This window comes from Conger conger, chromosome 10 (genome assembly GCF_963514075.1).
Source record: "Conger conger chromosome 10, fConCon1.1, whole genome shotgun sequence".
NCBI classification, from domain to species: Eukaryota; Metazoa; Chordata; class Actinopteri; order Anguilliformes; family Congridae; genus Conger; species Conger conger.
This window is the reverse complement of record NC_083769.1, coordinates 28,848,335-28,874,416: the sequence shown is the minus strand read 5'-3', so window position 1 is coordinate 28,874,416 and position 26,082 is coordinate 28,848,335. Positions and strand designations below refer to the sequence as shown.

General features: G+C 44.2%; 2 protein-coding genes across 5 annotated transcripts; one reads left to right on the top strand and one right to left on the bottom strand.

Annotated features, from left to right (window-relative positions):
• Positions 1-2,328: 2,328 nt before the first annotated feature.
• rnf114 (ring finger protein 114) lies at positions 2,329-9,977 on the bottom strand. 2 transcript variants are annotated; one of them, XM_061257530.1, is made up of 6 exons: positions 9,782-9,977; positions 8,255-8,405; positions 7,249-7,355; positions 6,834-6,948; positions 5,255-5,362; positions 2,329-4,458 (listed from the first exon to the last, which is right to left on the bottom strand). In XM_061257530.1, exons 1-6 carry the CDS (start codon positions 9,916-9,918, stop codon positions 4,393-4,395), a joined length of 684 nt encoding a protein of 227 aa, XP_061113514.1. In that variant the 5' UTR covers positions 9,919-9,977; the 3' UTR covers positions 2,329-4,392. The 2 variants fall into 2 exon arrangements, with proteins under 2 accessions (XP_061113514.1, XP_061113515.1); XM_061257531.1 differs by having other exon boundaries at positions 9,681-9,924.
• A 1,806-nt stretch (positions 9,978-11,783) lies between these two features.
• spata2 (spermatogenesis associated 2) lies at positions 11,784-18,200 on the top strand. Of its 3 annotated transcripts, none has more exons than XM_061258940.1 (4): positions 11,784-11,849; positions 13,590-13,638; positions 13,854-14,321; positions 14,496-18,200. In XM_061258940.1, the coding sequence occupies exons 3-4, from the start codon at positions 14,010-14,012 to the stop codon at positions 15,729-15,731; spliced, it is 1,548 nt and encodes a 515-aa protein (XP_061114924.1). In that variant the 5' UTR covers positions 11,784-11,849; positions 13,590-13,638; positions 13,854-14,009; the 3' UTR covers positions 15,732-18,200. The 3 variants fall into 3 exon arrangements, with proteins under 3 accessions (XP_061114924.1, XP_061114925.1, XP_061114926.1); XM_061258941.1 differs by lacking the exon at positions 11,784-11,849 and adding an exon at positions 11,865-12,044; XM_061258942.1 differs by lacking the exon at positions 11,784-11,849 and adding an exon at positions 12,411-12,432.
• The last annotated feature ends 7,882 nt before the right edge of the window (positions 18,201-26,082 follow it).

Sequence of the window (26,082 nt, the reverse complement as noted above, 5' to 3'; positions counted from 1 at the left end):
GAGGTCTAGTAGACTAGATTTCACAGCAGGAGACATGAGCAGTACATCGGAAGATTGTTTTAGCTATTTTTTCTTCCTCTTTCCTCTCAAATGTTGTGGATGGAAACTTACGGAGCCTAACAAACTTGATGCCTACAGAGCAAGTCTTATCTTTGGTGACTAAAGAGACACAGAAAACATTATCATTCAGTAAACCATGCCCCATCACACTGCAATGCTCAGGATTGTTGGACTCACACTCAATCAGATTAAAAGCCAGCCACTGATCAAAGTTGTGCACCAGTCCCATCACAGGTTCAGCCCCAGTTCTGCCCAGTATGGCTCCTGTAACATTCTTTCAGCAAACGGGCCACACATTTCCGTCGATTAGATCTGGGGACAGATCAGCAAAGTGCCCTGAGCAGCTGATCCAGTTGAACTCTTATCAGGTCATGTTTACAGAGGTGAATGCTTCACAAAAAGCATACTCACCTCCCTATCCGGTCCCGACAAGTAGTGATCCCCCCGTGACTTTCCACAGGAGAGTAAAACAAAGGAAAGTGGGTGGAAGTACGTATCTGTGTAAAGTGATGCTGCGACACACTTCTGAACAAAACTACTCCTCTTTCCTGTTCCGAACGCCCAGAGGGACGTGTAGCGGTAATTGCTGCCTCTACACAGCCCCGAGACTCAACACACTTTCTAATTCTCTCATCAAAGAAACCATGCACTCATCTTTATTAAATTTTTATTCAATGTGTTCTCTTCCCTTTTTCATTTCTTTCCCCCATCACCCGCCTCCCCTGCACAGCCAGCACCAGAGAAACAGCTACCATGTTTCTAAGGACCTCTTCCTTCCTGCCTAGAAGGGCTTGAGTGTCTCGTTAGCTCTTTTCTAGCAAACTTCTCGATCTGCCAGAAGCAAAATGAAACAGGACACGAAACAAAGAGGGAAAGTGTGTTTTTGTTTGTAGGCGTCAAGTTTAGTAGCTTCATGATATAATTACAGTATATGATTTAAGTAATTACATGAATGAAAATCAGTAAACAAGGATGTCAAAATGGTACTCTAAGGAAAGCATCAATGCCCTGATGGCAGACTTGCTTTCTCCCCTAAGATAGCGTTTCATTGTGCTACTGCATTTATAAACATCACCCATGATTTGGGCTAGAAACACAGTACTCCATAAGCAGTAACACCGAAGGATTAGCAATTGGGATGTAAAGTTTACATCCATTCTCTTAACACATCCCCGTTTCATTCAGAAAACAGAATATGGTAGCATGGTCTCTAAATTACGTTCACAATGATAGACACCAGAACATTTACATTCTGTATTCAATACTGTATACTCATGATCAAATACATGCTGTGATCATTGTTTCATAATTCCCATTGCACTGGTCGCATCAACTCTAAGCACTGGCACACTGGAACTGAGCATGGCAAGGGACATTCAACACAGTTGCATTGTGGGGGACGTGAGGGGGCATGTTTGGGCTGGTACTGTAAGCTGAACTGCACGCCACCCACACACCCACACACCCCCACTACCCCCCCTCCCCCAGTCATCCATCAGTGCCCTCACTGTTATTTCTGCCCCCACACATCTCACATCCAGATATAAATCACTCACTTTGATTTCAGGGTTCAGTGTTTAAATAATTAAACAGCATTAATTTATCAGGATTTAACTCCTTTGGACATCAGGCATGACAGGAGAGAAAGAAAACAGGGAGGGGGAGCAGCGAGAAGGAGACGAAACCACACAGCTAACACACTTGATATTGACTAGCATACGGTACTGTGCAGAAGTCTTAGGCAACCTAGATATATTTTGGAGAAATTGGGTCTTTGATGTTTTTGCTAGATTTTTTCTACATTATCTTGTCAGTAGAAAGAGCAAATTTGAGATTCACAAACATTAATTTTCCGAAACAATACAATGTTATTAGTTTTATTTGTTAAAGAACATTGAATAAAGTAACGTGTTAAGTAATAACCACTTTGCAGATAACAGCTTGATGGAGATTGTCTGCGATTAGCTGGAGACCCAGAAGCAAGTGAGACAGCCAAAGTTTGGGAACAACCCATCAGCTTATGTTTTTATAAAACTGCAGGACAGTGTACCCAAGATAACTGATGCGGTTTCAAAGTTGAAGAATTTCTTCTTTATTCAATATTAATAAACCGTTCATTGAATTGTTTTTGAAAGCCTCTTCGCTTGTTTTACATGTGCCTCAGTTTTGCACAGTGCTGCATACGGAAAGACTGGATTACCACAGAGGTGTTGTTGCATTGGTCACTGCAAAGTTGAGTATCTGTATTGAGCACGACCAAGACAATAGTCACACATAAAAAAGGTTTTTAATTGAAAAACAAATTCTAATAGAAAATACAATGTGCACAAACCACATTTAAGTTCTTTATCAATGCCACTTGTACAGTGATTAGAGTATACAATTTGCCATTGTGATATTTAAGGCAAGCGTAACTTGTGATGGTGCAAAGACCATGCTCTTCCAGGGTTAACACAAACAAACCCACTAATCAAAAGAAAAGATTTTAATACCTTTTTTGTTGGTTGCTGAGGACTTTATTTTCCCACATTCTAAACACTAGTAAGATTACACAAAGACAACAGACAGAATTGAAAGGTCCTGTCTCACATTGAACTGTAACTGAAAACAAAATAATAAAACAGGGATTATTATAAACTAAACTCTCCCTGTGAACTGGAGAAAGCATGGACATCATGCGGTCAGACACTGTTAGTCTGTTAGACTCCTACCACCTTCCGTCAATTGCACCAACAACATGGCACCACTTCAGCCATGGTCTCTGCAGGAGTATTTTAGCATACAGAATGACATAAATATGGAGTGAATAAAATAATATGGACAAAGAAAAGGCATTTGAAAAAACAAATGAAAAAATCCCTTTGAGGACCTAGCACATCAAAATGAGCAACAGGACCTGGGAGGACAGATAAAACCACGCCAATCCTATTGCCTCCAGACAACCAATTCAATTGCACAGCATTTTATCACAAGAGTACTTCCAAGTAGTGGTGTGTGTCCCCACGCCAGAGTGGGTCATGTACCATACGTCCTCTCGAGTAGACGCACATACCATACTCAGAAATGGTGCCGTAAGGCATTGAAACTCTAAATGCCCACAGCACAAAGCCTCTTTCTTTTGACTAATGAAAGCCACATCACTCAGGAAAAACCCTTATCAGGTTTATGTACTAGGACGAACATGAGATGCACAATGACAATTGATCTTAAAATGACTGCGTAGTTCACCGCTCTACGGGGGTGACTCAACAGAGAGACAGGGTCTGTTGTCGGCCGAGACAAAGGCAGTGATAGAGGCAGTGAGAAAGGACAGATGGAGCAACACTGCCCCCATCTGGTAACGTAATGATAAACACAGAACTCTAGGGATGCCAGTTGATTTCAGTGATTATTTTTAGTACCATTTCTTCCCATTTTGACACCTGATATCTAAGCTTTTCCAACACTCTCTGCAAGAGAAATACTAAATGAACATCTATGAACTATTAAACCGTGGCAACAAACAAGTACTAAGGCCTTCCTGGGACTGCGTGGGACAAATGAAGGACATGGTTTTTAGACTACTCCACCTTGAATGAAGTGAATAATGTATTGTGAGATATAGAGCAGAAGTCTATTTTCTTTACTATTGCAATGGTGCTACCTGTACACCAGAATTGTCAGCAATGGACTCCAAAGGGAGAATGTAGGTAGCTTACATAAACCTGATGGTGACAATTGACTTTTGCTCTCTGACACAACCACAACAGCTACAGCCCAGGGTAAGAAGAAAAAAGGGGGGAAAAAACATATAATCCCCCATGACTAAGTGCGGAAGCAGCTGATAATGATATTCAGAAAAACAATTTTCAAAGAATCAAAAAGCAACAGATTTTTCAAGTAAATGGGGCCACCTAGTGGATTTTCATTGCTGTGTACCTTTTAAATTAGGGTTATGTTACTACATTGTGGTGCAACATAAGATCCCCTGGATATTGCCATACTTGTTTGGAAGCTTAATAGATTAAAATATATGTCAAAATATTGTTCAACAGCTAGAACAAACATAATTTCACTTGTGACAGCCTTAAAGTGTCAATTATTAAAAAGCAACAGAAAAAGTTGAGTTGTTGACATAAATAGTTCAAACCTTCAACTGTTTTCACTACACTGAGCATTGAGTAGATGTTTTAAGAGCAGCTGGATGTAATGGAGTATTCTGTGTCTTCTGGACATATTGAAAGTGCTGCCACAGAGGTGCTGCCGATTACTCTGCTGCCCAGGGTCTCTGGCAGCGACCACCCATGATTCTTGGTTTGGGAGGAGCCTGAACAGCACCCCCCAGTGGTCAGTTCAGTTATCCATCAGCGAGCGCTGCAGAGCCTCCTGGATCATGGTCTGTTCATCTGTGGCATAATCCTAGAGCCAGACCAGCGCAGGAAGAAAGAGGGTGGGAGTGAGGTGGGAAGAGGGAAAAGGAGGTGAGTGGGCATGAGAGACAGCAGAAATAGAAAGACATTTTATGAGCCAGAGCCAGAGCCTCATATTAGAAAATGTATTCTGGCATTTTGGCAGTGGCATAACCACATGCCATCACTGGTTTTCTATGGTCATAATATTTAAATGTGGCATTTGACTTTATGGCAACTCCATGAAGAAGCCTTGCGTACATACAATGTAGTGTAGAGCCAGTGATCAAAGTCCCCATTTGCCAAGTTCCATCCCCAGAGATACTGGACTGATTATACACCTTTACTGCACCAAACGGGCAACATCCGCTGACACTGACATTGCCAGCCTGCAGTCTCGTAGTCTTAAGGACCAGCTGCAGGAAAAACACCAAACCATGAAATTCACACATGATTTCAATCTGCAACTCAAATGTAAAAAAGAAAAAGGAAAAACTTAGCTCAACATACAGTGAAACAAAGCATAATGCATTCCACCTAACACCCGCACAGCAATCATATAGTGTGCATCTTTTAAAGTCACAACAGAAGCTTGTACTGTAGTGATTTGCAGAGGCTTGCAGGTCAGGCTCAGCTCCACCACACCCACCCACCCACACCCACACCCACACACACACACACACACACACACACACACACACACACACACACACACAAACACACACACACACACACACACACACAAACACACCTTAGTTCATTTCAATTCTATGCAGAGATACAAAAGTTATTCTTCTATTACATACCACATAAGTATCATAAGAGAAGGTATGTCTGATCTTCAGGTGTTGGAAGAAATCAGTGCTGCGGTAGTTGGGGTCTCCCCAGGGCATTGAGGCACAGATTGGACAAACCTTCAGAACACACAAGGGAACAAGGTCCTGATAACTCTGAGGAACACCCCCACACCAAACTCAGCCTTCTACCAATCAAACTGCAGCACTCAGAAGCATGTGCCTACAACACTTTGGCATCATTTTTTCCCTGCTGTAATACTGAATTTGCACAGCTCAGATGTTGCAGCACAGAAGTCAGTCTTTCAGCTTCTTGGCAAGCAGTTGTCTGTGATTGAGCAGCTGCTCTAATGCAGAGTGATTTATGAACAGGAAGATTGCTCCCCTCCATTATGCACACTGCTGTGAGTGTCTGTTTGTATAAGGCACTTCACTTTCATATTTCTTTCTTCTTTTTTTCCCAGCTACAGACTTAGAGGCAGCCTCACTTGTCATGGTACTATGAGACTGGCCAGGTTGACATGATGTGGGACAAGTCTGCCCAACTGTGAGAAAGTATGCACACAAACGGTTCCCTCGCTTTCCAGGTGGTAAAGACACAATAGTGATAGTATTGCCTTCGTAAACAAGCACATAGTTTGTTCATAATAACGTGCAAATGAGAACCAGGGACAAGTGTGCTGACGACCCCAGAGAAAAGTACAGTTCCAAGTCTTAGAGCGATGACATAGATAAAACGTGTACCCTTGAAGAGTACATAAGTGTAATTCTATAGATAATAGAATATACATGGCTAATAATAGCAGTGAGGTAGGGAAGGTGCAGCCTAAAGAGGTGAGTTTTCAGTCTGCGCTTGAAAGTGGCCAAAGACTCTGCTGTTCTGACGTCTACAGGAAGGTAATTCTACCACTGTGGGGTCAGAACAGACAGCAGTCGTGACCGAGAAGTGCAGGTGTGACGAGGGGGAGATGCCAGGCGTCCAGAAGTAGCGGAATGGAGAGGTCTGGCAGAGAGGTATACGGTCCGATTGGGGTTTGGACGTACGCATGTATGCACCATAGTTTTAAATCTGATGCGAGCCATAACGGGCAGCCAGTGGCGGTCGCTAACCAGGGGGTGACATCACTGGGGAGGTCTTTTACACATCCATCAGGTCAACACGCCACATGCTTGTTTGACTAAACTTTGCACAAAATGAATCGCCATCACTGAGCTGACTGCGTTTTGCAAAAAATATAACAAGCTCAAGATGTCAGGTTGTCCACGCATGGATAATTTTGAATGCCCCTGCATGGACTGGCTCATTGTCAAGTTTTCCATTTTATTTCAGCTGGCTGCACTGACTGCAACGCGTGCCAGCATTTTACATACCGCAAAGGCCCAATATGTCCTGCCGGACAGTGCGAGAGGAAGCAGGCCGAGCAGACCCATCTGCACTGGAGGAGGCCGTCTCCAGCCTGACGCATCTTGGCACGGACAATGCGAAACGGATATCAGAGATGGTTTTCGTCTGCACCTGGCCTCTGGTAATGAGCTAAGCTAGCCATTGCTAAGGCTCGCTGGGCTGCGGCTGTTTGGGATAGCTGCTCACCACTTGGCGAGCGTCTCTTGCGTGCAGTGATGTACAGTGCTCAACCAGCCCGTCCTGGTCCAGGTTCTGGAAGTTGCAGTAGGGGCAGGAGAAGGTGAAGCGGTTTGGCACTGAGCTGGACCGGAGGGGGAAGAAAGGAGAGGGCTCTATAAACCACTGAGCTGGTGTGTGAGTGCTACAATGTGAAGATGCAATTTATTGCTCAAAATTACATATGAAATTATGTTAAATAGAAGATGTAGATGCAGTGTAATATTATAGTTGTCACGTATTGTATGTCTGGGTGTGCTGTTATACACATTGATAATTATGAAATAATAAAAAATATACAAAAATATATACAACATTTTTTGACACAGCCGGCAGAGAGTAGGGCATTATGGGAGCGCAGCACACCCTTTCAGTTGGCTCTCACCTGATGACAGGGGGCTGGGATCTGGCAGTTGTTTTCACCCCTTCATCAATGTACTCCTGATACTTGGAGCAGCCTGCCGTGTGGCTTCGCATCAGGGACAAACACATCTGTCAAAGTCAAAGCACAGAGCTCAGTCACTTTCAGTCCATCTTGAACACCATGCTTTCAAGCTGCAACAGAGGCAGTCACTCAAGCGGAGCAGACGGTATGTTACATTACATTACATTAATGGCATTTGGCAGAGCGACGTACAACAAAGTGCATACCCATAACCAGGGATAAGTGCGCTGAAAGACCCTAGAGGGAAGTACAATTTCAACTGCTACCTGTACAACAAAGATAAGAACCAGGGCCTATTTGAATTTTTTTTTATTTTTTTTATTTTAAACAAACAAATAAACAAACAAACAACAAAGCAAAGGTGACCAAACTTAACTATCCAAACACTGCTTACCTAGCCAACGAAAAATACCGATACACAATGTAAATCACAGAAAGACAACAATTAAGGTATGTGGGGTACGCGTAGCACTATGCCTCAGTCTTAGCAGTACTGTTGCATTGCCATAGTCATGGTCATCGACCATAAACCTGTCACACAGGTCAAAGGTGTACGCTTCAGTCGGTATGGCAGAAAGCACCTATGCCAGGGCTACAAAACCTAGGGAGAGAAGGCCTGCAGTATGATCATTTAATTTCATCTTTAATTTAATTTCATCTTAATATGGAATTGGAAACAATTGGAAACACGGTTGTTTATTCAGTTCCGTTTCCTTCCAAAAATAACAGGAGAAGAGAACTGCTAGATCCAGAGGCACTCACAGGAGAATGGAGCACTTGCACAAGAAACCAAAATAAGTGTCATCCTCAACAAAACTAAAATAAATACCAAATCAGTCTCTCCTAGTTTCCGTCCCAGTTCTGGGGCTGTTTGTGGTTTACAGGGAGCAGTCAGCTGCAGTCATCCAGGGCCAGTGTAAGCCCCGGGCTGCAGAACGTGTCTCACCTCAGCACGGCAGCCCTTGCAGGCCCCCACTGTGTTGTGAATGAGCGTCTCCAGCTCCAAGGCTTGGGCCCACTTCCCCAGGGTGGCCCGGCACACAGCGCAGACTGGTTTCTGAGGACGCAGACATTCCTGCAGGCAGATCTGGCAGAACCTGCTCAGAGAAATACCAGACGCAGCAGCACCCCGCCGCAACCACACAGGCTGCTCATCAAGCTGTAGACTAGGCCCACTCAGGACATTGCAGAGGTAGACTACAGTACATGCCAGATGGTTTCTGGTTTATTAGTATTATGCTCATCTGCTGTCAATGTAGGACTATGTATTGATTGATTACTTTGATAGGGGAATGCTGCCCAAATCACAATTAAGAACAGACAACGCAGTTTATCTCAAATGGTCTCAAAGCAAAAAGCACAGCAGCAGCAAATTCCTCCCAGTTAGGCATATTTTAACATGTGAATAAAGGAACAGGATTAAGGGCAATAATTATTGTTGTATTATTCTTATTGCAAAACTACTAGTGTAACAATATAACAGACCTGTGTCATTTACATATTGGCTTTCGGTTGAAATACTTTACAACACTTTTCTGAGCTTGTCTGCTGTAGTGGAACCTATAAAATAATCCCAAAGTGCATTGGCAGGTCCTATTGGCAGGCTCAGTTGCAATAGGCAAAATCAGTAGACCACAGATTACTGTTCATGGAGTTAATGGATACTCTGTGCAGTTATCCAGCTAACTCAGTTTCCTGTTTTGTGGAATAGGCCCCTGGTGTGATGTAAACATAGGATATAGTGGTATAGTATTTTTTATTTTATTACTTAACTGATTATTTCCCTTTCAAATAAAACCGCACCCTTTTAACTGCCTTCAGTTGTTCACGCAAATGAACAGATCAGAGTTTCAACAACTAGACTAGCTTTTTCCTCAACCGGATTGCCTCGAAGAAGCAATAATATCTCGCCTTCTATGATCAGACAGCTATGAGAAGCACAGAAGCACACAAGCCTTGAATTTCATCCGTACTCCCAATCCCCTTTAGAAATACTACATTTCTGAGAGCCATTGAACATGTAGTCTTATATAAATTTCAGTGACTTTGGGAAATACATTGTAAAACTACAATTCCCACAGTCCCGTCTCTACCTTAGCTTGATCCGAACGTAAACAAAACTGAAAGTAAAAACACTGAGGAATTAGCTTGTTAGCTTAGCAAGGTATCTCAACCATATAAACTTGTAGTCGTTAGTATAACAATACAAACAGTATTCACTGTACTTTTCTGGGGGTGTTTGTATTTAACAGTTTAGCTATAGCGTGCTAACGACGCTTATTTACCTAGATAGCTGGCTGGCTAGCTGGTTTGGCTAATACAGCTGGCAAAGAAAATCGAAGAAAACTCAAAACAACACTGAAGATACTCACATCTTGCATGCACAGTAGTTCGTTGAATTATCACCAATATTGCTTATAACCACGATGATAGACAACTAACTACACCGTACGTCATATTAATTAATACTCACGTGTGCCCACATTGTGTTGTCACAGGGCGGTCAAATATCTCCAAACAGACAGGACAGACAAATTCTGACAAGTCCCTTTCGCTATCTGCTAAGCCTTTCTTTTTCAGTGCAGAATCTAAGCCGCCAAACATCGCCATTTCTTTCTCTGTGTCTTTTCCGTATGTGAGCAACAAAAAAATCTAGTGAGACTACAACGTCATAGCTTTGAACCTGAGGGAGAAGGAGGAGCATGTATACCAGCTGTATGCGTTGAAGTCGCTGAACTCTATGGTTCATGTCTTCTGATCTTGAATCAGAAGATTGTTAGATTTCTTATTTCAACCATAGACTGTAGAAAAATAGATTTCAATATAATCCAATAATTGTTGTGATAGAACACGTATGCAAAACTATAATTAAGTTGTACATTTCCATAATTCTGTATTGAGGTATTGAGTATTTCTCATGTAGCCTATAACCTCATGAATATAAACTCCAAAGATAATAATGTCAATTCCTTCAATATAGTTGTTGGTGGTTTGAGCAAGGGTTTTGAGCGGGAAAACACAGGGTCAGTTGCTGTGCTTGGACGACGGCATTACAACTGGAGCAGCTAATCCTTTTTTCACAAATTTGGACAGCTGTTGCAGCTGTAATGCAGTTCTGTGGTCTAGAGGTTTAAACATTGACGTAAAATGTTTTCTCCGTACTTCTCTCTTTCATTAAATATGTTGGCTTGCAGGGGTTTGAGTAAATCTGGTGGGTGCTATATTTTATCAATAACCATACTGCATTCTTGAACTCACATAGGCCTATAGTTTCAGCATAAAAGTTGAGTTCTTCAAAAGAGTTAAAAAGCCACACAGATATGCTAGATAAGAAACTAAAGAACACACTGCATGAAAAGCACTGAAACCACAATAATATGATGTGATCACAGCTTATGGATACTATCTCATATTCATACCTTTCATTTGGGGTGAACATTCTGCTATTCAGTCCTATTGCTGGTAGGGCATTCAGATATTTTTCACCATATTAAAGAGAACAAGTGCATCAGATGTTTTTTTTAAATAAATAAAATAATAATAATAATAATAATAATAATAATAATAATAATAATAATAGTAATAGTATTCATTCATTATCCTAACCCACTTATCCTGAACAGGGTCACAGGGGGGCTGGAACCTATCCCAGCATACATTGGGCAAAAGGCAGGAATACACCCTGGACAGGTCGCCAGTCCATCGCAGGGCACACACACCATTCACTCACACACTCATACCTATGGGCAATTTAGACTCTCCAATCAGCCTAACCTGCATGTCTTTGGACTGTGGGAGGAAACCGCAGTACCCGGAGGAAACCCACGCAAACACGGGGAGAACATGCAAACTCCACACAGCGAGGCCCCGGCAGACGGGGATTCAAACCCAGGACCTCCTTGCTGTGAAGCAGCAGTGCTACCCACTGCACCATCTGTGCTGCCTAATAATAATAATAATAATAATAATAATAATAATAATAATAATAATAATAATAATAATATTATTATTATTATTAGGTTATGTTTTCTACATATCAGTGTTCCATATTATCATAGTTGGCCATAGTATATGCTATAGGCTACAGGCATTGAAACTGGAGGCCTAAGTATAAAATATAGTCTTTTGAAACTTTGCTGTACTGAAATTGAAATAATGTATCGGTTCACTTGTTACCAACGATATGTAGTGTATTTCGATCTGGGATCTATTTTGTATTTTGTAGCAACATTGTGCTGTATTGCTATTTTGGAGCAACATTGTGCTGTATTGCTATTTTAACCTTATTTGCATGTAGAGACGTTAGTACATTTGTTATGGAAGTTTGAAATATAGGCTCAGTGCATTTCTTTGTCGTAATGTAATGTTAAAAACTACATAAATAAATTTAGCCCAGCTAATCAGCTCAAAAATATCTGATTGCTCAAATTCAGTACAATTAAGCACGTTCCCGATCCGTTAGTGAACGCGCACGATAGAGAAATTACCCAATCCCTGAGCATGCGTACTGAAAATGTTGGGATTTCCTGTAGAATGCGAAGGTAAGATATAACTTAGCTTGTTGTATGAATTTGGTGGCGTCTCTCTTTTTAAGAAGGGGCAGCGGTGCAGATTTTAATCATTCATATGTCTATTGCTCTATTGCTTCTGACTTTACTACATCAAGATCAATTCTGGGAATTTTGGATGCACATAGACTGAACTGATGCGGTTTTTATCGCTCTCGCTACAATCAAGTGAGCTAACGTTAGCTTGCTGGCACTTTGGGCGTCTTGTACCACTAGGGACGTTAATGTTACTAGCTAGCAGCACTAGGGCTGGGGGCCGAATCATTTGAAGGAGGTAGTAAGCAAGCAAGCAAGCCAGCGTGATAAAGTTAGCTAGCTAGCTTTAGTTGATTCATGACAAACCTGTTTAGTCTGGTCTAGCTAATGTGGGCACCGTGGAGAAACTGTTAGCTGCAATCAGTGACATTCCACTAACTTCCCTATGTAGGCTAGCTAGATAGCTAGCGAAGCTATATCTATCTACTTGTTTACATGGTAACGTTAATTTAGCTGTTCGCTAAGTGTTCGGTTTTAATATTGTAGCTCGCTAACATCGTAAGCTAGCAAATCTAATATGGTAGGTCGCTAGCTAACTGTTACATTACTAGGTAAATATTAACTAGTTAGTCAGCCAAGTGTGTGCCAGTGGACAGTCATAATACCCCCGATCTCGTTTTAGTTAGTTAGCTAGCTAGTTAGCTAGCTAAGTTAGCTATTTTGCCAGTTGAATTGTTTAGCTAGCTTGTCAAGGCGGATGGCTGAAGGAGAAATCTGCACAAACAAGCAACGATTTTCTAAGTAGCTATAAGCTAGCTTTAGTTACTAACGTTAGCTAGCTTATCATTCTAGTCTACACGCGTGTAAACGTTGCTCTAACATTAATGTATTTTCCTGTTTGACTTGGCTATATCTTTCCGATGTATTTCTGCGGAATGATTGGATTGTGTGCGAGAATGAGACTGCGCGATCGTAGCACAAATAACCGGTTTACTTACCTTGTTTGCTTGCTGTTATTAGTTACACGCTTCCTTGGTAACTAACATTATCTAGAGAGGAAGTTGTTGCTAGCTAGCTACTGCAGTAGCCGTTTGGATTTTTCCAAAGCACTCAAAATGGCCAGACGGATGTGAATAATTTTGAACGACAGCATCAATGTGATGTTGCATAGCAAGTCAAGATGTGTGCGCAAACAAACTGCCTTACGTTTTCAATAAATATTTTAGGTGAAATCCTCTTTATTATCATTATATGACTTGTGTCGTTGTGTGCCTGTCAATGGTCAATAGTGAACTGTTTTGCCACCAGAATGTGATGACAGTCTGGCATCACACACAGTAGCTAATGGAGGAGCGACACTATCATCCCTGCAATACGGAAATGTTATTGTTTAATAATTAACATTCTACACTGATATTTGTCAAGCAATCTGGTGAGAACTCGTAGGGTGAATTTCAGTACATTAAATTTGGACAGCATTAGATTTTTAAAAAATGCATGCTCCCATCCCACGCTCAGCATGTCCATGTTTTCTGTGTCAGTAACTGTGTGGGTGAGTGTCACTGAGAATCGATATTCCCTCACACTGCACTTGCATAAATTGTTTCGTCAGGTATTTTTTCTAGTGCAAGAATTTATCAGTTGTACCTCTCAAAGTCAGAACAGTTTAAATTCTTATTTTAGAAAGCAGGATCATGTAGAGCCTGGATGGATGAACATGTCTCTTGTGTCTTTCAGCTGGAGCTGTCGTCTGAAGCGGTTCCTCAGCCATCAGCCCAGTGACCCTGTAAGTACAGCACACAGGAGACTTTGCCAGAGGACAGTGCGCTAAAGCCTGGACTCTGCTGGAGTGTTTTTGTTTGCCTGCTCAGCCAACAGAAGGGCCACACTGATATTTCTCTTAATGGAGATGCACAGTGCAGAGCGATTGCTCAGAGTCTGAAAATAACCCTGGAAACGCAAACGGAATCCATTTTAGCTTTGCATCATTCCTTTCTGCAGAAGATGGTGTAGTCAGGTTGACCGCTCCACCGCACAGAGAGCCATCCCTTCCCCAGCCTTCTGTGCGGGGCGGACCCCGAGATGGTCCGGGCAGCGTGAGCGGGGTCCGGGCGGGGATGAGAGTCGTGCCGGCCGTGGCCCAGCCCGTTGCCGGCAATGGATGCCAAGCTGCGAGAGGACCTGCTGAAGAAGTACACGCAGTTTCTAGAGGGCAGGCTGGAGGAGCGGGACGTGGGCTGCGATGAGGCGGGCCTGCTGTCAGCCGCGGCCGCCCTGCTGGGGGCCTACCAGCCGGACCACAGCCCTCAGCGCTTCCGCGTGCTGCGCTTCTACGAGCTGGCAGAGAACGCCCTGCGCACCCTCCGGAGCTCCAGCCTGCAGGCCCTGGAGGTGGCCTTCACCATGCTGGAGACCGTCTGCACCAACCTGCTCCTCTTTCCCTGGAAGAAGGAGTTCCGCCACATTAAGGTACGTGGGCGTGCCGTGCAGATGGATGCGCCTACATCTCCAAACGGCTAATTTCGCTGCGGTGCTGCTACTTCTTTGTCTTATTACAATCATTCCCTGTATATATTTAATATTTTTGAAAACATGTCCAGTAAAATAAGTGTTTGTGTATAAAGGTGTTTTTTGTTTCTGCAGACGTTCACTGGCCCCTATGTGTACCACCTGCAGTCGGCCGTGTGCGAGGCAGAGCTGCACTCCGTGCTGCGCTCTATGGGCTATGTCCGAGACCAGGAGCTGCAGTACCACGTCCGCGACCACCCGGGCGGGGCGGCACACCTGAGGCTGCTGGCCTTCGAGCTGTTCCTGGCGCGGGCCGAGTGCGGCTTGCTGAGGGAGGTGGTGGCTCTGGCGGGGGGAGCGACGAAGGAGCTGGAGGCAGTGGAGGTCCGGAGGACGAGCCGGGAGGACGTGGCGGGGTGCGCCGAGGCCCTGAGACGCCGAGACGCCCTGGCGGGGGAGGTGTCGCGGCTGTCCGTCCGCCTGGCCGAGACCGAGCGCGTGCACCTGAGGAGGAGCGGCCGCCCGTCCAAGTCGGTGGATGTGACGGACAGCGCCGGACACTGGCACCCGGCCAGCAAGCCCGTGCTGAAGGCCTCCCTCAGCCTGCGCAAGGAGCCCCTGTTTGTGGACGCCGAGGAGGACGCCAAGGACGAGATCATCCGGCCCAACGTGTCCCTGCTGTCCCTGGCTTCCCCGTCCCCCTACAGCCCCGTGCCGGACTTCTTCCCCGCACAGTCCCCCTCAGCCGAGCCCTACTCCTACCACCTGTCCTCCCTCGACGAGATCGACCTGTACACCGAGCGAGGAGGGGGCCGGCAGACCCCGTCCCGGCCCCCCAGCCGCGAGCCCCGGGAAGGCCGCGAGAGCTGGGTGCCCAAGGGCCACGGGGTGCTACCCTCCCTCACCGCCAAGTGCCAGGGCTGCGGAATGGGCTGCTCTGGCATGGCCTCCTGCCCCAGGTGCGACATGATCCTGTGCCCGTCCTGCCACGCCATGGAGCCCTCCCCGTGCTGCTGCTCGCAGGAGTACCCCAAACCCTCCCGGCCCCTCGACGGCTACCTGCCCCCAAAGGAGAAGTTGTCCGTCTACAGCAACGCCCACTCGGAGAAGCCTCTCATGGCGCCTAAACTCTACCCCAGCAAGTCCGTGGTGGCCTCCAGCGGGGTTGGGGTTGGCGGTTCGCGGTGCGGCTTCTGCAACAAGCCCGGCGCCACGCACACATGCGTCAACTGCTCCAAGGTCTCCTGCGAAACCTGCATGAGCCTCTACGCAAAAGATCTGTGCGGCCGCAAGAGCATGCTCCATAACTTTGTGCCCAACCACCAGCTCAATTACAAGTCTGGCTCCATATCGCATCTGGTATACCGATAGACTGGCATCCACTCACAGCGCCTCTCGTGTGTTGAATCTGATGTTCATACTGGAATGCACACATCTTAAAGCCTCCTCCTCTTGCACAGTCCTTCAGACATGTAGACCTACAGGCTTGTGACAGCCGTCCTATACTTTTCCTGCACCTTCTGGGTCATGTGATCTCGTAGCTACTTCCTGTTCAAAACTGGCCCAGTCAAACAAACCCTGGGGAGGGAGACCAGCAGCTTGGAATAAACCCAGCCAAACTTCCAGCTGTCAGCATTGTCCTGCTCCTTTTGAATGTTCCGTGCCAAGCTTTTTGTCATAGGAAAATGCAGTGTCCCCTCTCACTACTTCTTTGACTTCGAGGGTGGGCAATAAAGCAACAAAGCAACACACTGGATTTCAGCAGTATATTTGGAAACTATGTATAGACTATTATGAGACTCTTGCGGGTAGGAGGGGTTGGGGGGGGTGGTGGGACATGTTGGACGTTTCAGTGAGCTGCTATCTTTTAAAATGGGTCCTTACCAATGACACCGTGTTACAAGTATGGCTGAGGTATTGCTGCCGCTGCTACTGTCGAATTACAGAATTGTTTGGTTACAGTCTTTAGTGAACAGTTCCGTTCAGCATTTTCTCCCCAACTGTTCAAAACTTAGCCAATGACAAGCTCATCCGTTTTGGCCTCTGCAGCGATGGCAACCTGGAGAATGAGAAGTTTTGTGATGATATAATTAAAGGGACACAAACTGCTCGAAGGACCATGAAACCCCATAAGCCCTGACATGGCCGTTTTAAATGCGCGCGCGTGCCAGTGTGCACGTTCATGGTGTGCTTCACACTACGCCCAGCTGATGTTGCATGTGCCAGGAATTCAGCGGTTGAGTAAAATCAGTGTTCACCATGCGCTTTCAGTGGTTATACCATACCAGATTTAAAGGAAACCTTGAATTTAGCGCAGAGAAAGGCTCAAGATTATGGAAACTAGGATTGCAAGCGTCCAGGCAAGATGATTCTTTTCAGTGCGTAGGTGTGGGCATTACATTTGGGTCCAACCCATTCTCACTGTGATTCTGTTGCTGTCATATGAGCTACAACAACCCTTACTCTACGGTGTACACCGCTGTCTGCCCCAGTCCAGAGCAAGAACTTTACACTGTATATAACTTCACCCTGATATTGGTCTATAGTGTACACTCCACACCAAGTCGCCACACAATGACAGACATATTTAAGGCTTAATCCTTGGTGAATATTGGCGTTTAGAACATCTCTGGTCTGTGTTTACAGCATTTTGGGTTTACAAACGTTTGCATCAGGCATTATGCATTTTAAGTGGCATCAGGTTGGCCACCAAAATTCACAATGCTCTTTTCCCTTTCTATACTCAGCCCAGATCAAACTGAAGAACTCAAGACACATCTCCTGGTAATTCTCAAAAGGCCGTTATTTGAAGTATTTTGCTTGTTCTGCAAGTAGAACAAAACTCTTCATGAATATAATCAGCAAGTTCAAAGTTCTTCCTCTCCTTTCTGGTGTTTATTAAGGGTGTTGCACTGTTTAATGTGTCATTATGCATTTGAGGTGAGGTCAGACTTCAGTTTGCGCATGAATGCACCAGGTCCGCGGAGGACTTGCATTCATGTGCATTTGCTGCATTCAGTGAGTTTATCCAAGTTGAATCTCATATAATGTTACTGATTTTATGAACTTAGCAATGGTATATCCTTTCAGTGCAGGGTCTGAAAGTGCATCTTCATTAAAATGAGTCTCTAAAGTCGGCACACACTGACTTTTATTATTTTTAAAAATCAGTTTGTCAAAGGCAGGTGGCTTCATATCAGGGGAAACCATTTTGTTCTGTTGAAAGGAAGCATTTATTTTCCTGTGACACATTTCAGATTTGAGATGTTTTTATTCGCATCCAAAGTCTTACCTAGTAGTGCAATGCTTTTAGCTCACACAATGCTAAAGGGAACATTGAGCCTGTGTTTATTGGAATAGCACAAAACAGATATGTAGGGTTTTATACTGAGCTATGCAACAAAACAAGAGGGCTGTATTGAGGTGGTCAAGCGTGCCTCTACTGTACCAGTTAGCGAAAGGTTTATACTTTATTGTGAGGGCTATCCGTGTTAAAAATGACTTTGTTTTGACATTTGTTTATTGGCTAATTAGCCGGTGGCATATGTTTCCGACTAATGAGAAGGATAATGATTTGGCTGGTTAATTGGTTCACTTTCAACCATAAAGTAGAAGCGTTATATTTGCAGTTCTGTGCAATGTACACAATGTATAGATACTGTATACTCATGTCCTGCACTGGATGGTATTTCTGTATTTAGTACCCGCGTATGTCTGAAAGTTATACCCATAGCATTTGTGCACGTTATCGTACGGTAATTTGTGCTTGTCTTTGAGCCAGTTTAATGGGCTGTCTTCCCGCCAACTCTAATAAACAAATATTTATGACTAATTATATAATCGGTGTTCTGTAATTTAATCTTTAAATTGACTAAGTTATGTTGTGAAATAAAAATAGCTGCTTGATTAATGTAAAGAAAATTGAAGTAACATTTTAGCTGATCTAGCATTTTCCAAACTGGGCCGCCATTCCTAGCTTTTGGACAGGTCTTCACAAAAAGTGCAAGTTATGTTTCGACATTTAATTTTCCTTAAATAGAACTCTGTGTCCAAGCCTCTGAAGGCTGGAGCCAAAGAGAACTATGCTACCTTTCGTTGGTAAGACGATAAAACACTTACACACAGCCAGTCGACGTGAGGAAACTGAGCAACGAACAAGTGAAGGACAATGACTCCGGGTAATGGTCAATAGTGCGACCCCTATGTCATTGTCCTGAAGTGTAAAGAGATTTGACATGCTAAGATTATTGTGATCGATAAATAAGCAAGACGGATAACCCCTCAACAGAAACAGCCCAAGCTGACTACCTAGCTCTGAAGCCTCTCTACCAGGCACCCTGCTTGTTGTGTCCCATCTTCTCATTTCACCCCATTTGTATATCTCCCTTATGTGTGTGGCAGCATGTGAGCGGGGTGATCGACCACTCCTTTGCCAGTATGGTGAACACTGCAGACGCTGAGCCAGTGAAGGAGGTCTTTCTCTTAACTTTCAGTGATAAAACTTTATTTGTTCTGTAGTTTCTAACAGGTAGTAAGTGGTGTTGTCTGTGCTAGCATATATTAGTTATGGCATGTTTTGTCAGATTGCTCACCTCTTTACCTTGTGAGCCCAACTGCCTCTGTCCAACTCCGAACCTCCATTACTCTGATCCACTCTACTGTGCTGGGGTACCCAGTGCACTGCCTGTGGAGAAAGTTCAAACTCATTTTTGTCATAGCATTATTTTTTCAGGGGAGGGTGGGGGGTGTAGCCGAATTGTTTGTTGGTTGTAGTGTTAACCGATAAATAGCCATTTTATAAAATAATGCAAACAATAAAATTCTAAAAAAAGGCCTGTTGCACTTTTTTTTTTGTTCCAAAGGAAATGCATGTTTCTATGAAGGAATCAAGTTATTTGGTCTTGAATTCCCTAAAATCAGTTACTTTGTAAATTTATTTTACATTATCATTATTGTTATGATTGATGCTCAGAATGCAAGTAAACAATTGAGCAGAGAAAAAAAAAAAGAAAAAAAATGACTGAAATGTATAACTGGTACTGGACAGGATTATTTTTGCTTTCAGTTCAAACATTACCAGTCCGTTCTAAAGGAGGTTAGGTTTGCAAGAATTCCGCTGTATATCAAGGGCCATCTCAGCTGAAAGCAGTCCACACTCACAGTAGGTGGCAGTATTGGACTGTCCAGGAAATCCAACAAAGTGGATGGACCAATCTCACAATTCCTACCTTTCTGTTTCTGTACAATACATGGGGTGACATTGGCTTAGGCGGTAAGAGCAGTTCGCTTCTGCCCTGGGTGTGTTGAAGTGTCCCTGAACAAGACGCCTAACACCTAAATGCTCCTGACGAGCTGGTTGGTGCCTTGCAGCCAATTGCTCTTGGTGTGTGAATGGGGGAATGAGAAGCATGAATTGTACAGTGCTTTCGATAAAGGCGCTATATAAATGCTAGCCATATACCATTTACATGTGCGGCTACCTAGCTACTTTTCAATTACAGTTCCAAATACTTTGCATGGGCAGGCAGCAGGGTTAACCTAACCCTGCACATTATGATCTTGGCTCCCTATCTTTATTGTGGTTTGAGGCGGTCCCATTTTGTTCTGGAGACATTCAGCTTATCTTCAGTGAGTAGATAAGCCTGGACTTGCAGTTTGATGCTGCAGAGACTTGAGTGTTAAAGCTGTGCCCAGCAGATGGTTAAAAAAACTATGCTTATATGCATCGGTTAATTGTGTCATCGTTTGACTGACATGTTGCACTTTCAATAAATCCCTGTGGGATACAGACATGCTGTATTTAAGTAATGCAACAGACAAAAGCACACTGCAGTTCCCCCCTGTCCCCTCCCTGTTCCCTCACTGTCCCCTCCCTGTTCCCTCCCTGTCCCCTCCCTCCCTGATCCCTCCCTGTCCCCTGCCTGTTCCCTCCCTGTCCCCTCCCTCCCTGATCCCTCCCTGTCCCCTGCCTGTTCCCTCCCTGTCCCCTCACTGTTCCCTCACTGTCCCCTCTCTGTCCCCTCTCTGTCCCCTCCCTGATCCCTCCCTGTCCCCTGCCTGTTCCCTCCCTGTCCCCTCACTGTTCCCTCACTGTCCCCTCTTTGTCCCCTCACTGTTCCCTCTCTGTCCCCTCTCTGTCCCCTCACTGTCCCCTCTCTGTCCCCTCTCTGTCCCCTCCCTGTTCCCTCACTGTTCCCTCACTGTTCCCTCTCTGTCCCCTCTCTGTTCCTTCCATGTTCCCTCACTGTCCCCTCCCTTCCTGTTCCCTCTCTGTCCCCTCTCTGTTCCCTCCCTGTCCCCTCACTGTTCCCTCACTGTCCCCTCTCTGTCCCCTCTCTGTCCCCTCCCTGTTCCTTCCATGTTCCCTCACTGTCCCCTCCCTTCCTGTTCCCTCTCTGTCCCCTCTCTGTTCCCTCCCTGTTCCCTCTCTGTTCCCTCCCTGTCGCCCTGTCTTTCACGAAATGGCAAGCACCATCCTTTAATTTTCTTTGCCCAATGTATCCTCCTAATGGTTTTCAAATGCTTGGTTAATAGCTTTCAGTTAGCATTCCCTGTTATTGTTATACATGGTTTGTGTGCTTGTGAAAATATTAGATGGGTAGCATGCTTTCCTATCAGTAGTCAACTATAGACAGGGTATTGCCTTGTTGCATCTCAGACTTCTGTGCTGTGAAAGCAGAAAAAAATGTATGTCCTAATTCCATTTTACAGCTTGTTTGATCGAGGCAGGGTTTGAGCATTCAGCTTGTGATTGAACAGTGGGTCCTGGCATGCAGTACCTGCCTCAGGCTGTCTTTTCTAGGCAGCTTGCTGTTGTCCTGCAGGGGGCAGCCCAAACCCACTGCAAATTCACCTTCCAACATAATGTGAAGGTCAAGAAGATTAGAATGATTATATTTCTAATCACTGGAATAAATGTCCTTCATTATAGATTAAGATATCTCAAAGGGTGTAGTTTTGAATAATGAAAAATGGCCTCCCACTAATTACGCCATATTTCATTAGATTTTGCAGACTTTATCCTAGGTCACAGCCTCATGTTTTTATTTAATGCTCATATTTCATATTCTTGATGTGATGAATACTGCAAGGGCAGTTGTGGTCAAGTGTGGGAATACAGCATGACAATTACATGAGATTTGTTCGATTTGCCTCAGAGGGAACGATCACAATGTCAGGATAGAGAATTGTGTTTGTGCACACACTGCGCAGAGGTACCAGAGCATCCTGCTGTACGAAGCTGCCATGGGCCATCATGTCATTCTTTTCTGCATTTCCAAATGAAGATCCCATGCCAGAGATTCAACTCAAACAAGAACAGTGTTTCTGTTTGGGTGGGTAGAGTAGAGAAATCGACACACCCTGGCAGGCCAATGCCGGAGAGACTAATTGACTAACTTTAATAAGCCTAGAACCGATTATGCAGTTATAGAGATATCTCTGACACACCTGGACCAGGATTACCTGCCACTGCTTTAGGTTTAAACCTGCCTTTTTGATAAAGAAGGTTAAAAGTTTATAACTAAGTACTTTTATTCTGCTTTTTTTTGTTGTTGTTACATTTAAATATGAATCTTGTACCAGCAGCTCATCAGAAAAGATTTAGAAATCAAGCCCATCAAGAACTTCTGGTGGTGGAGAAACACCTAAGTATCAATATATCAATATAAAACTAAACTAGCATTTTCTTTCTGAATGTGGGCATAACCTAATATTATGCACTGTATTATGATGTCATAGTGTTTGGACTACCTTGTTGACGCTGATGTATCGCTGTTCTTGTCTAAATCTGGAACCTTCTGTTAGACACAGGCTGACTCAAGCCCCCAAAACTAATACCTAATGTCACCAGCTTGCAGTCTGTCTGATTCTCCATCTGTTTCATCCTCAATTGAGTGAACTCGTGTGATTTCTTTACTCCACCAACACACATATTGAGCTGCTTTATTCAGGTTTGCAGATTTTTCACAGCCCCTGGCATTTCCCTAAGACTGTGCTGTGACCACTCTGTCATTTTCACTCAATGTCAGCTTTGTTAGATAATGCATGCGGGTAGAATCGTGTCTGCAGAGGGAAGGCAGGGATTTGCAGTGCTGGCTGTCACTTCCACCGATTTCCTCTGAAAGGCAGCAACTGAACAGGAAGGAACCTGAGTAGATCATTTGAATCCGGATCATTTAAAGATTTCTTGTATTATGGCTGGATTTAAGGTTGTAGTCCAATTTCCAACAATTCAGTCAAAGTCAAAAATATTTTTAAGGTTTTTAGAAATAGTTCAGAAGTCAACTAAAATCGCCACCAGGGGATGCAATTGCCCAAAGATTAGCATAGCCACAGTTGCTTGGATTATGTTGCATAAGCATGGCTGATCATCGCATCATCCTTACACCACAGGAAGTGTCAACACTGATGAATGGCAGCTTAACCACACAGCGCAGTGTGTGGTGCTATGTGCTGTGCAGACCTTACCTTTTTCTCCACAGCAAGGAAAAGAAAAACGTATGAACTACACTCATGTCCTGCTGAGCATCACCCTCAGGACAATGGAAAAACCACAACTCCCAGCATTCATTCATATCCCAACTGTTTATTTAAAAAACCGCAACTCCCAGGATTGATTCAGATGTAAAATGTTTATTTCATCAGGAAAAAATTTACAAACCACCGAGCATGATTTAGGATAGGATGTTATGGTGCTCATCATGGTATTCATGAGCAGAGGCCCCAACTTGAAGACCATGCAGACCGCCCAAGAAGAATGGAGTCTCTTCAGACAGAAGGAAGAGGATCATGTACTACTGTATTTGTTCAGGAAATCTGACATCCTGTAAGCTTCCACGAGCCCAAATGAACTGTAGTGAGCAGAGGACATGGCAGGAACATGAGAATCTGCTCCTCTTTGCCCTTGGGTTGTTTGGGAAACCTAACCTAGCTCCCAATCGGAGCAATCCCATCACCCCGCCCTCCTGTGCTCGTCCAGTAACTGACCTTCCCAGAGGAACACTCTTGGCCTTCCTGTGAGAAAAACCTTGCCCTGATCCATTTGTATGGCCCCTTCCCTGGACACTGCTGACATCACACAAACCAATGGCATGGGGAAGAGGGAAAGACAAGGGCTGCTCATCATGCGATGTTAAATGGGACCCCGCCAGCAGGAACCACAGACCCAGGAGCATTCCGGCCTGTGACTGTGCTGATGGTGCAGTGTGTGGTCAAACCAGCCTTGGGTATGAGGGTTGCAAAGCCCACAGAGAAATCAGGTGGTCAGAAGAGCTGATGGTGGCATACACTTCCTCACAATGCCTGCAGGCTGGGTGCTTTGCCCCAAAAAACAAATAAATTAGGAAAAATATCACCGTATGTAGCTATAGAAATGGCAGCCCGCCAAATTTACATAGAGAAAATGAGATGTTGTTTTATTGCAGCTGAGGCTAAGTCATTTTGGTGTAAAGCCTTTGTTAGCTCTGGTGTAAAATCCAGCTAAGACCAGCTTGAAATACCATACCAGCTGCCAGCTGTTTCAAAACATAGCTTGAGCTGGTCAAATCATGTTGAGTACAGAGCTGGTCTAACTGGTCAACCAGCTACCAGCTGTCTTTTTCAGTAGGGTGAGCATCAAGCATGATAAGGCAGATTTGCTACATACTAGTGGCATACCTGTGTGGGGCGACAATGGTTAATTATGAAAACAATTATCAATAAACATCAAAGAAATACACGCAATTACCAAAACCAAATACAATCTGTTCAGGAGATTTTGCTGATAAAAAATGTTCTTCCCCATCCTAAGCATGTCGATCACTGGGCAGTTTATTCACCTGAGCCACAAAGAGCCAAACAGCTGGGCACACATGCTTAATACACAACCATAATAAGACCCTCTTTACAAATTAATATTGGGTCTTCACTGTAGCAGGTGCCGGGGGTGAATGTGACATGGTATTAAAGGCCTAATTGGAAGCTTTTATTACAGTCTAATTATTTTGCTCATGAGGAGCTTGACAATGCCTTATGTCTCACTATGCAGTACCGCATAAAACCAATCCTAGGGACAATAGAGAGACCGACCAATTCAGACAAACAAATGTATACTCTCACCACGGGACATCATATGCTCTTGGGTGCATGTGCACTCTTCATTCAACATAATTGGATCATCTTTTTGTTTCAAAAGGGATTCCTAATGTGCATAAGAGTGAAGGGAATCTTTGGAAATGCAACATAGGCAATGAGTGCAGCTGAGCTCCAGTGACAGTTATACCTTATAGCCTCAGGAATCATCCCAGAGATTGTAATGCAGATCAGAAACAGGCTTTGTCCTCATGTGAATAGGAGGAGCACAATGCAAGCTGGGCTCTGAATGAAGCATCCATAGACTTGAGGGATATTATACCCTCATCCTCAGGAAGACATCAGGAAGACTCAGAACATGCGTGTTGTTGCATGCGAGAGCAAAGAAAACATGCCTCTCAGTCCACATTCGTTCACACATGCCTAGCAACAGGAGACACACACATGCACGCAAGCACATACGCACGCACACACAGAATAGAAATCTCTCGGTGATTGAGGAGTAAACTAGCTTTGTGGCTTACCAAGGTATTTTATTGTGTTATGGTTTGTGCTGTGCAATAAAATGTCTCGGCTGATTAAAAGAAAAGGTTTCAGAGAAATCGAAACAACATGTGAGTTACAAAGTTGAAAATGTGTTTTGATGGGTGTGCATGGATCAATATAATGTTGGAACAAAATCTGCTTGGGTTTGTGTGGGTGTGTATGTACAGTACATGTTTTGTGCATGTGTATACTTGTGTATTGCCGTACACGGTATATCTGCATGTGGTTGAGTGTGTATGTTTGTGGAGGAGGGAAGGTCATATGGTGCTGCATTGGTCACACTCTGCCTCTGGGTTTTGAGCCCTGTGGCCCAGGTCCTGACCTTCATCCTCTGTGCCCAGGACAGTCAGAGGGTTCATTCCAATCGCTTATTTTATCCGTCCTGATCTCCTTGGTCCACGCAGACTGAGGAGCGAGGGAATACACAAGTGCAACCTTCTTTGGAAAGCGCAAAATAATGTACACGTAAATTATCCACCTGTGGATTCGCCATTTCTGTAAATGACATTGCTTCAAACCGATGCTTGACTGAGCAGGGTTGTTCCGTTTGCCTAACACGTGTTGCCTCAATTCCTCCGTGCTTCTTCCTTGCATTTCTCCCTCAGGTCCTCCGTTGGGAAGAGCTAAGGAGCAAGGTAAGGGCACAAGGAAGAGATGCGTGGAGTGAAAGTAAGCGTTTGGAATGAGCCCCGAGTCATGCTGAGTGTGTGGCGTATACCACAATATGGGACGTCCCCACCAGCACCCCTTTGCCCCCATGCATCTGTCTCTTTCATACTGTGATCTCCTTTATGTCATAGACACTCAAAGCAAGCACATTAAGCCATATATCCTTTCTGCGTGGACACTTTGGTTCAGAGGTTCAGTGAAATCCATTAAATAGATCAGTAAAGCCAAGAAAGGGCAGTCGGTTAATTCCCTCTTTTGTGCCTTTTTGAAGGTACATTGGATTTCCTTAACACCTCCTTTACAATAGCTCAGTATTGATCTGGAATTTCAGAAGTTAAAATAGATGAAGGGTTCAGAGGAATATATCTTTTTTTAAATTAACACATTTATAAATAGAGCTGACCAGGGGCACTACCGCTACATGTATTCCCTGCTC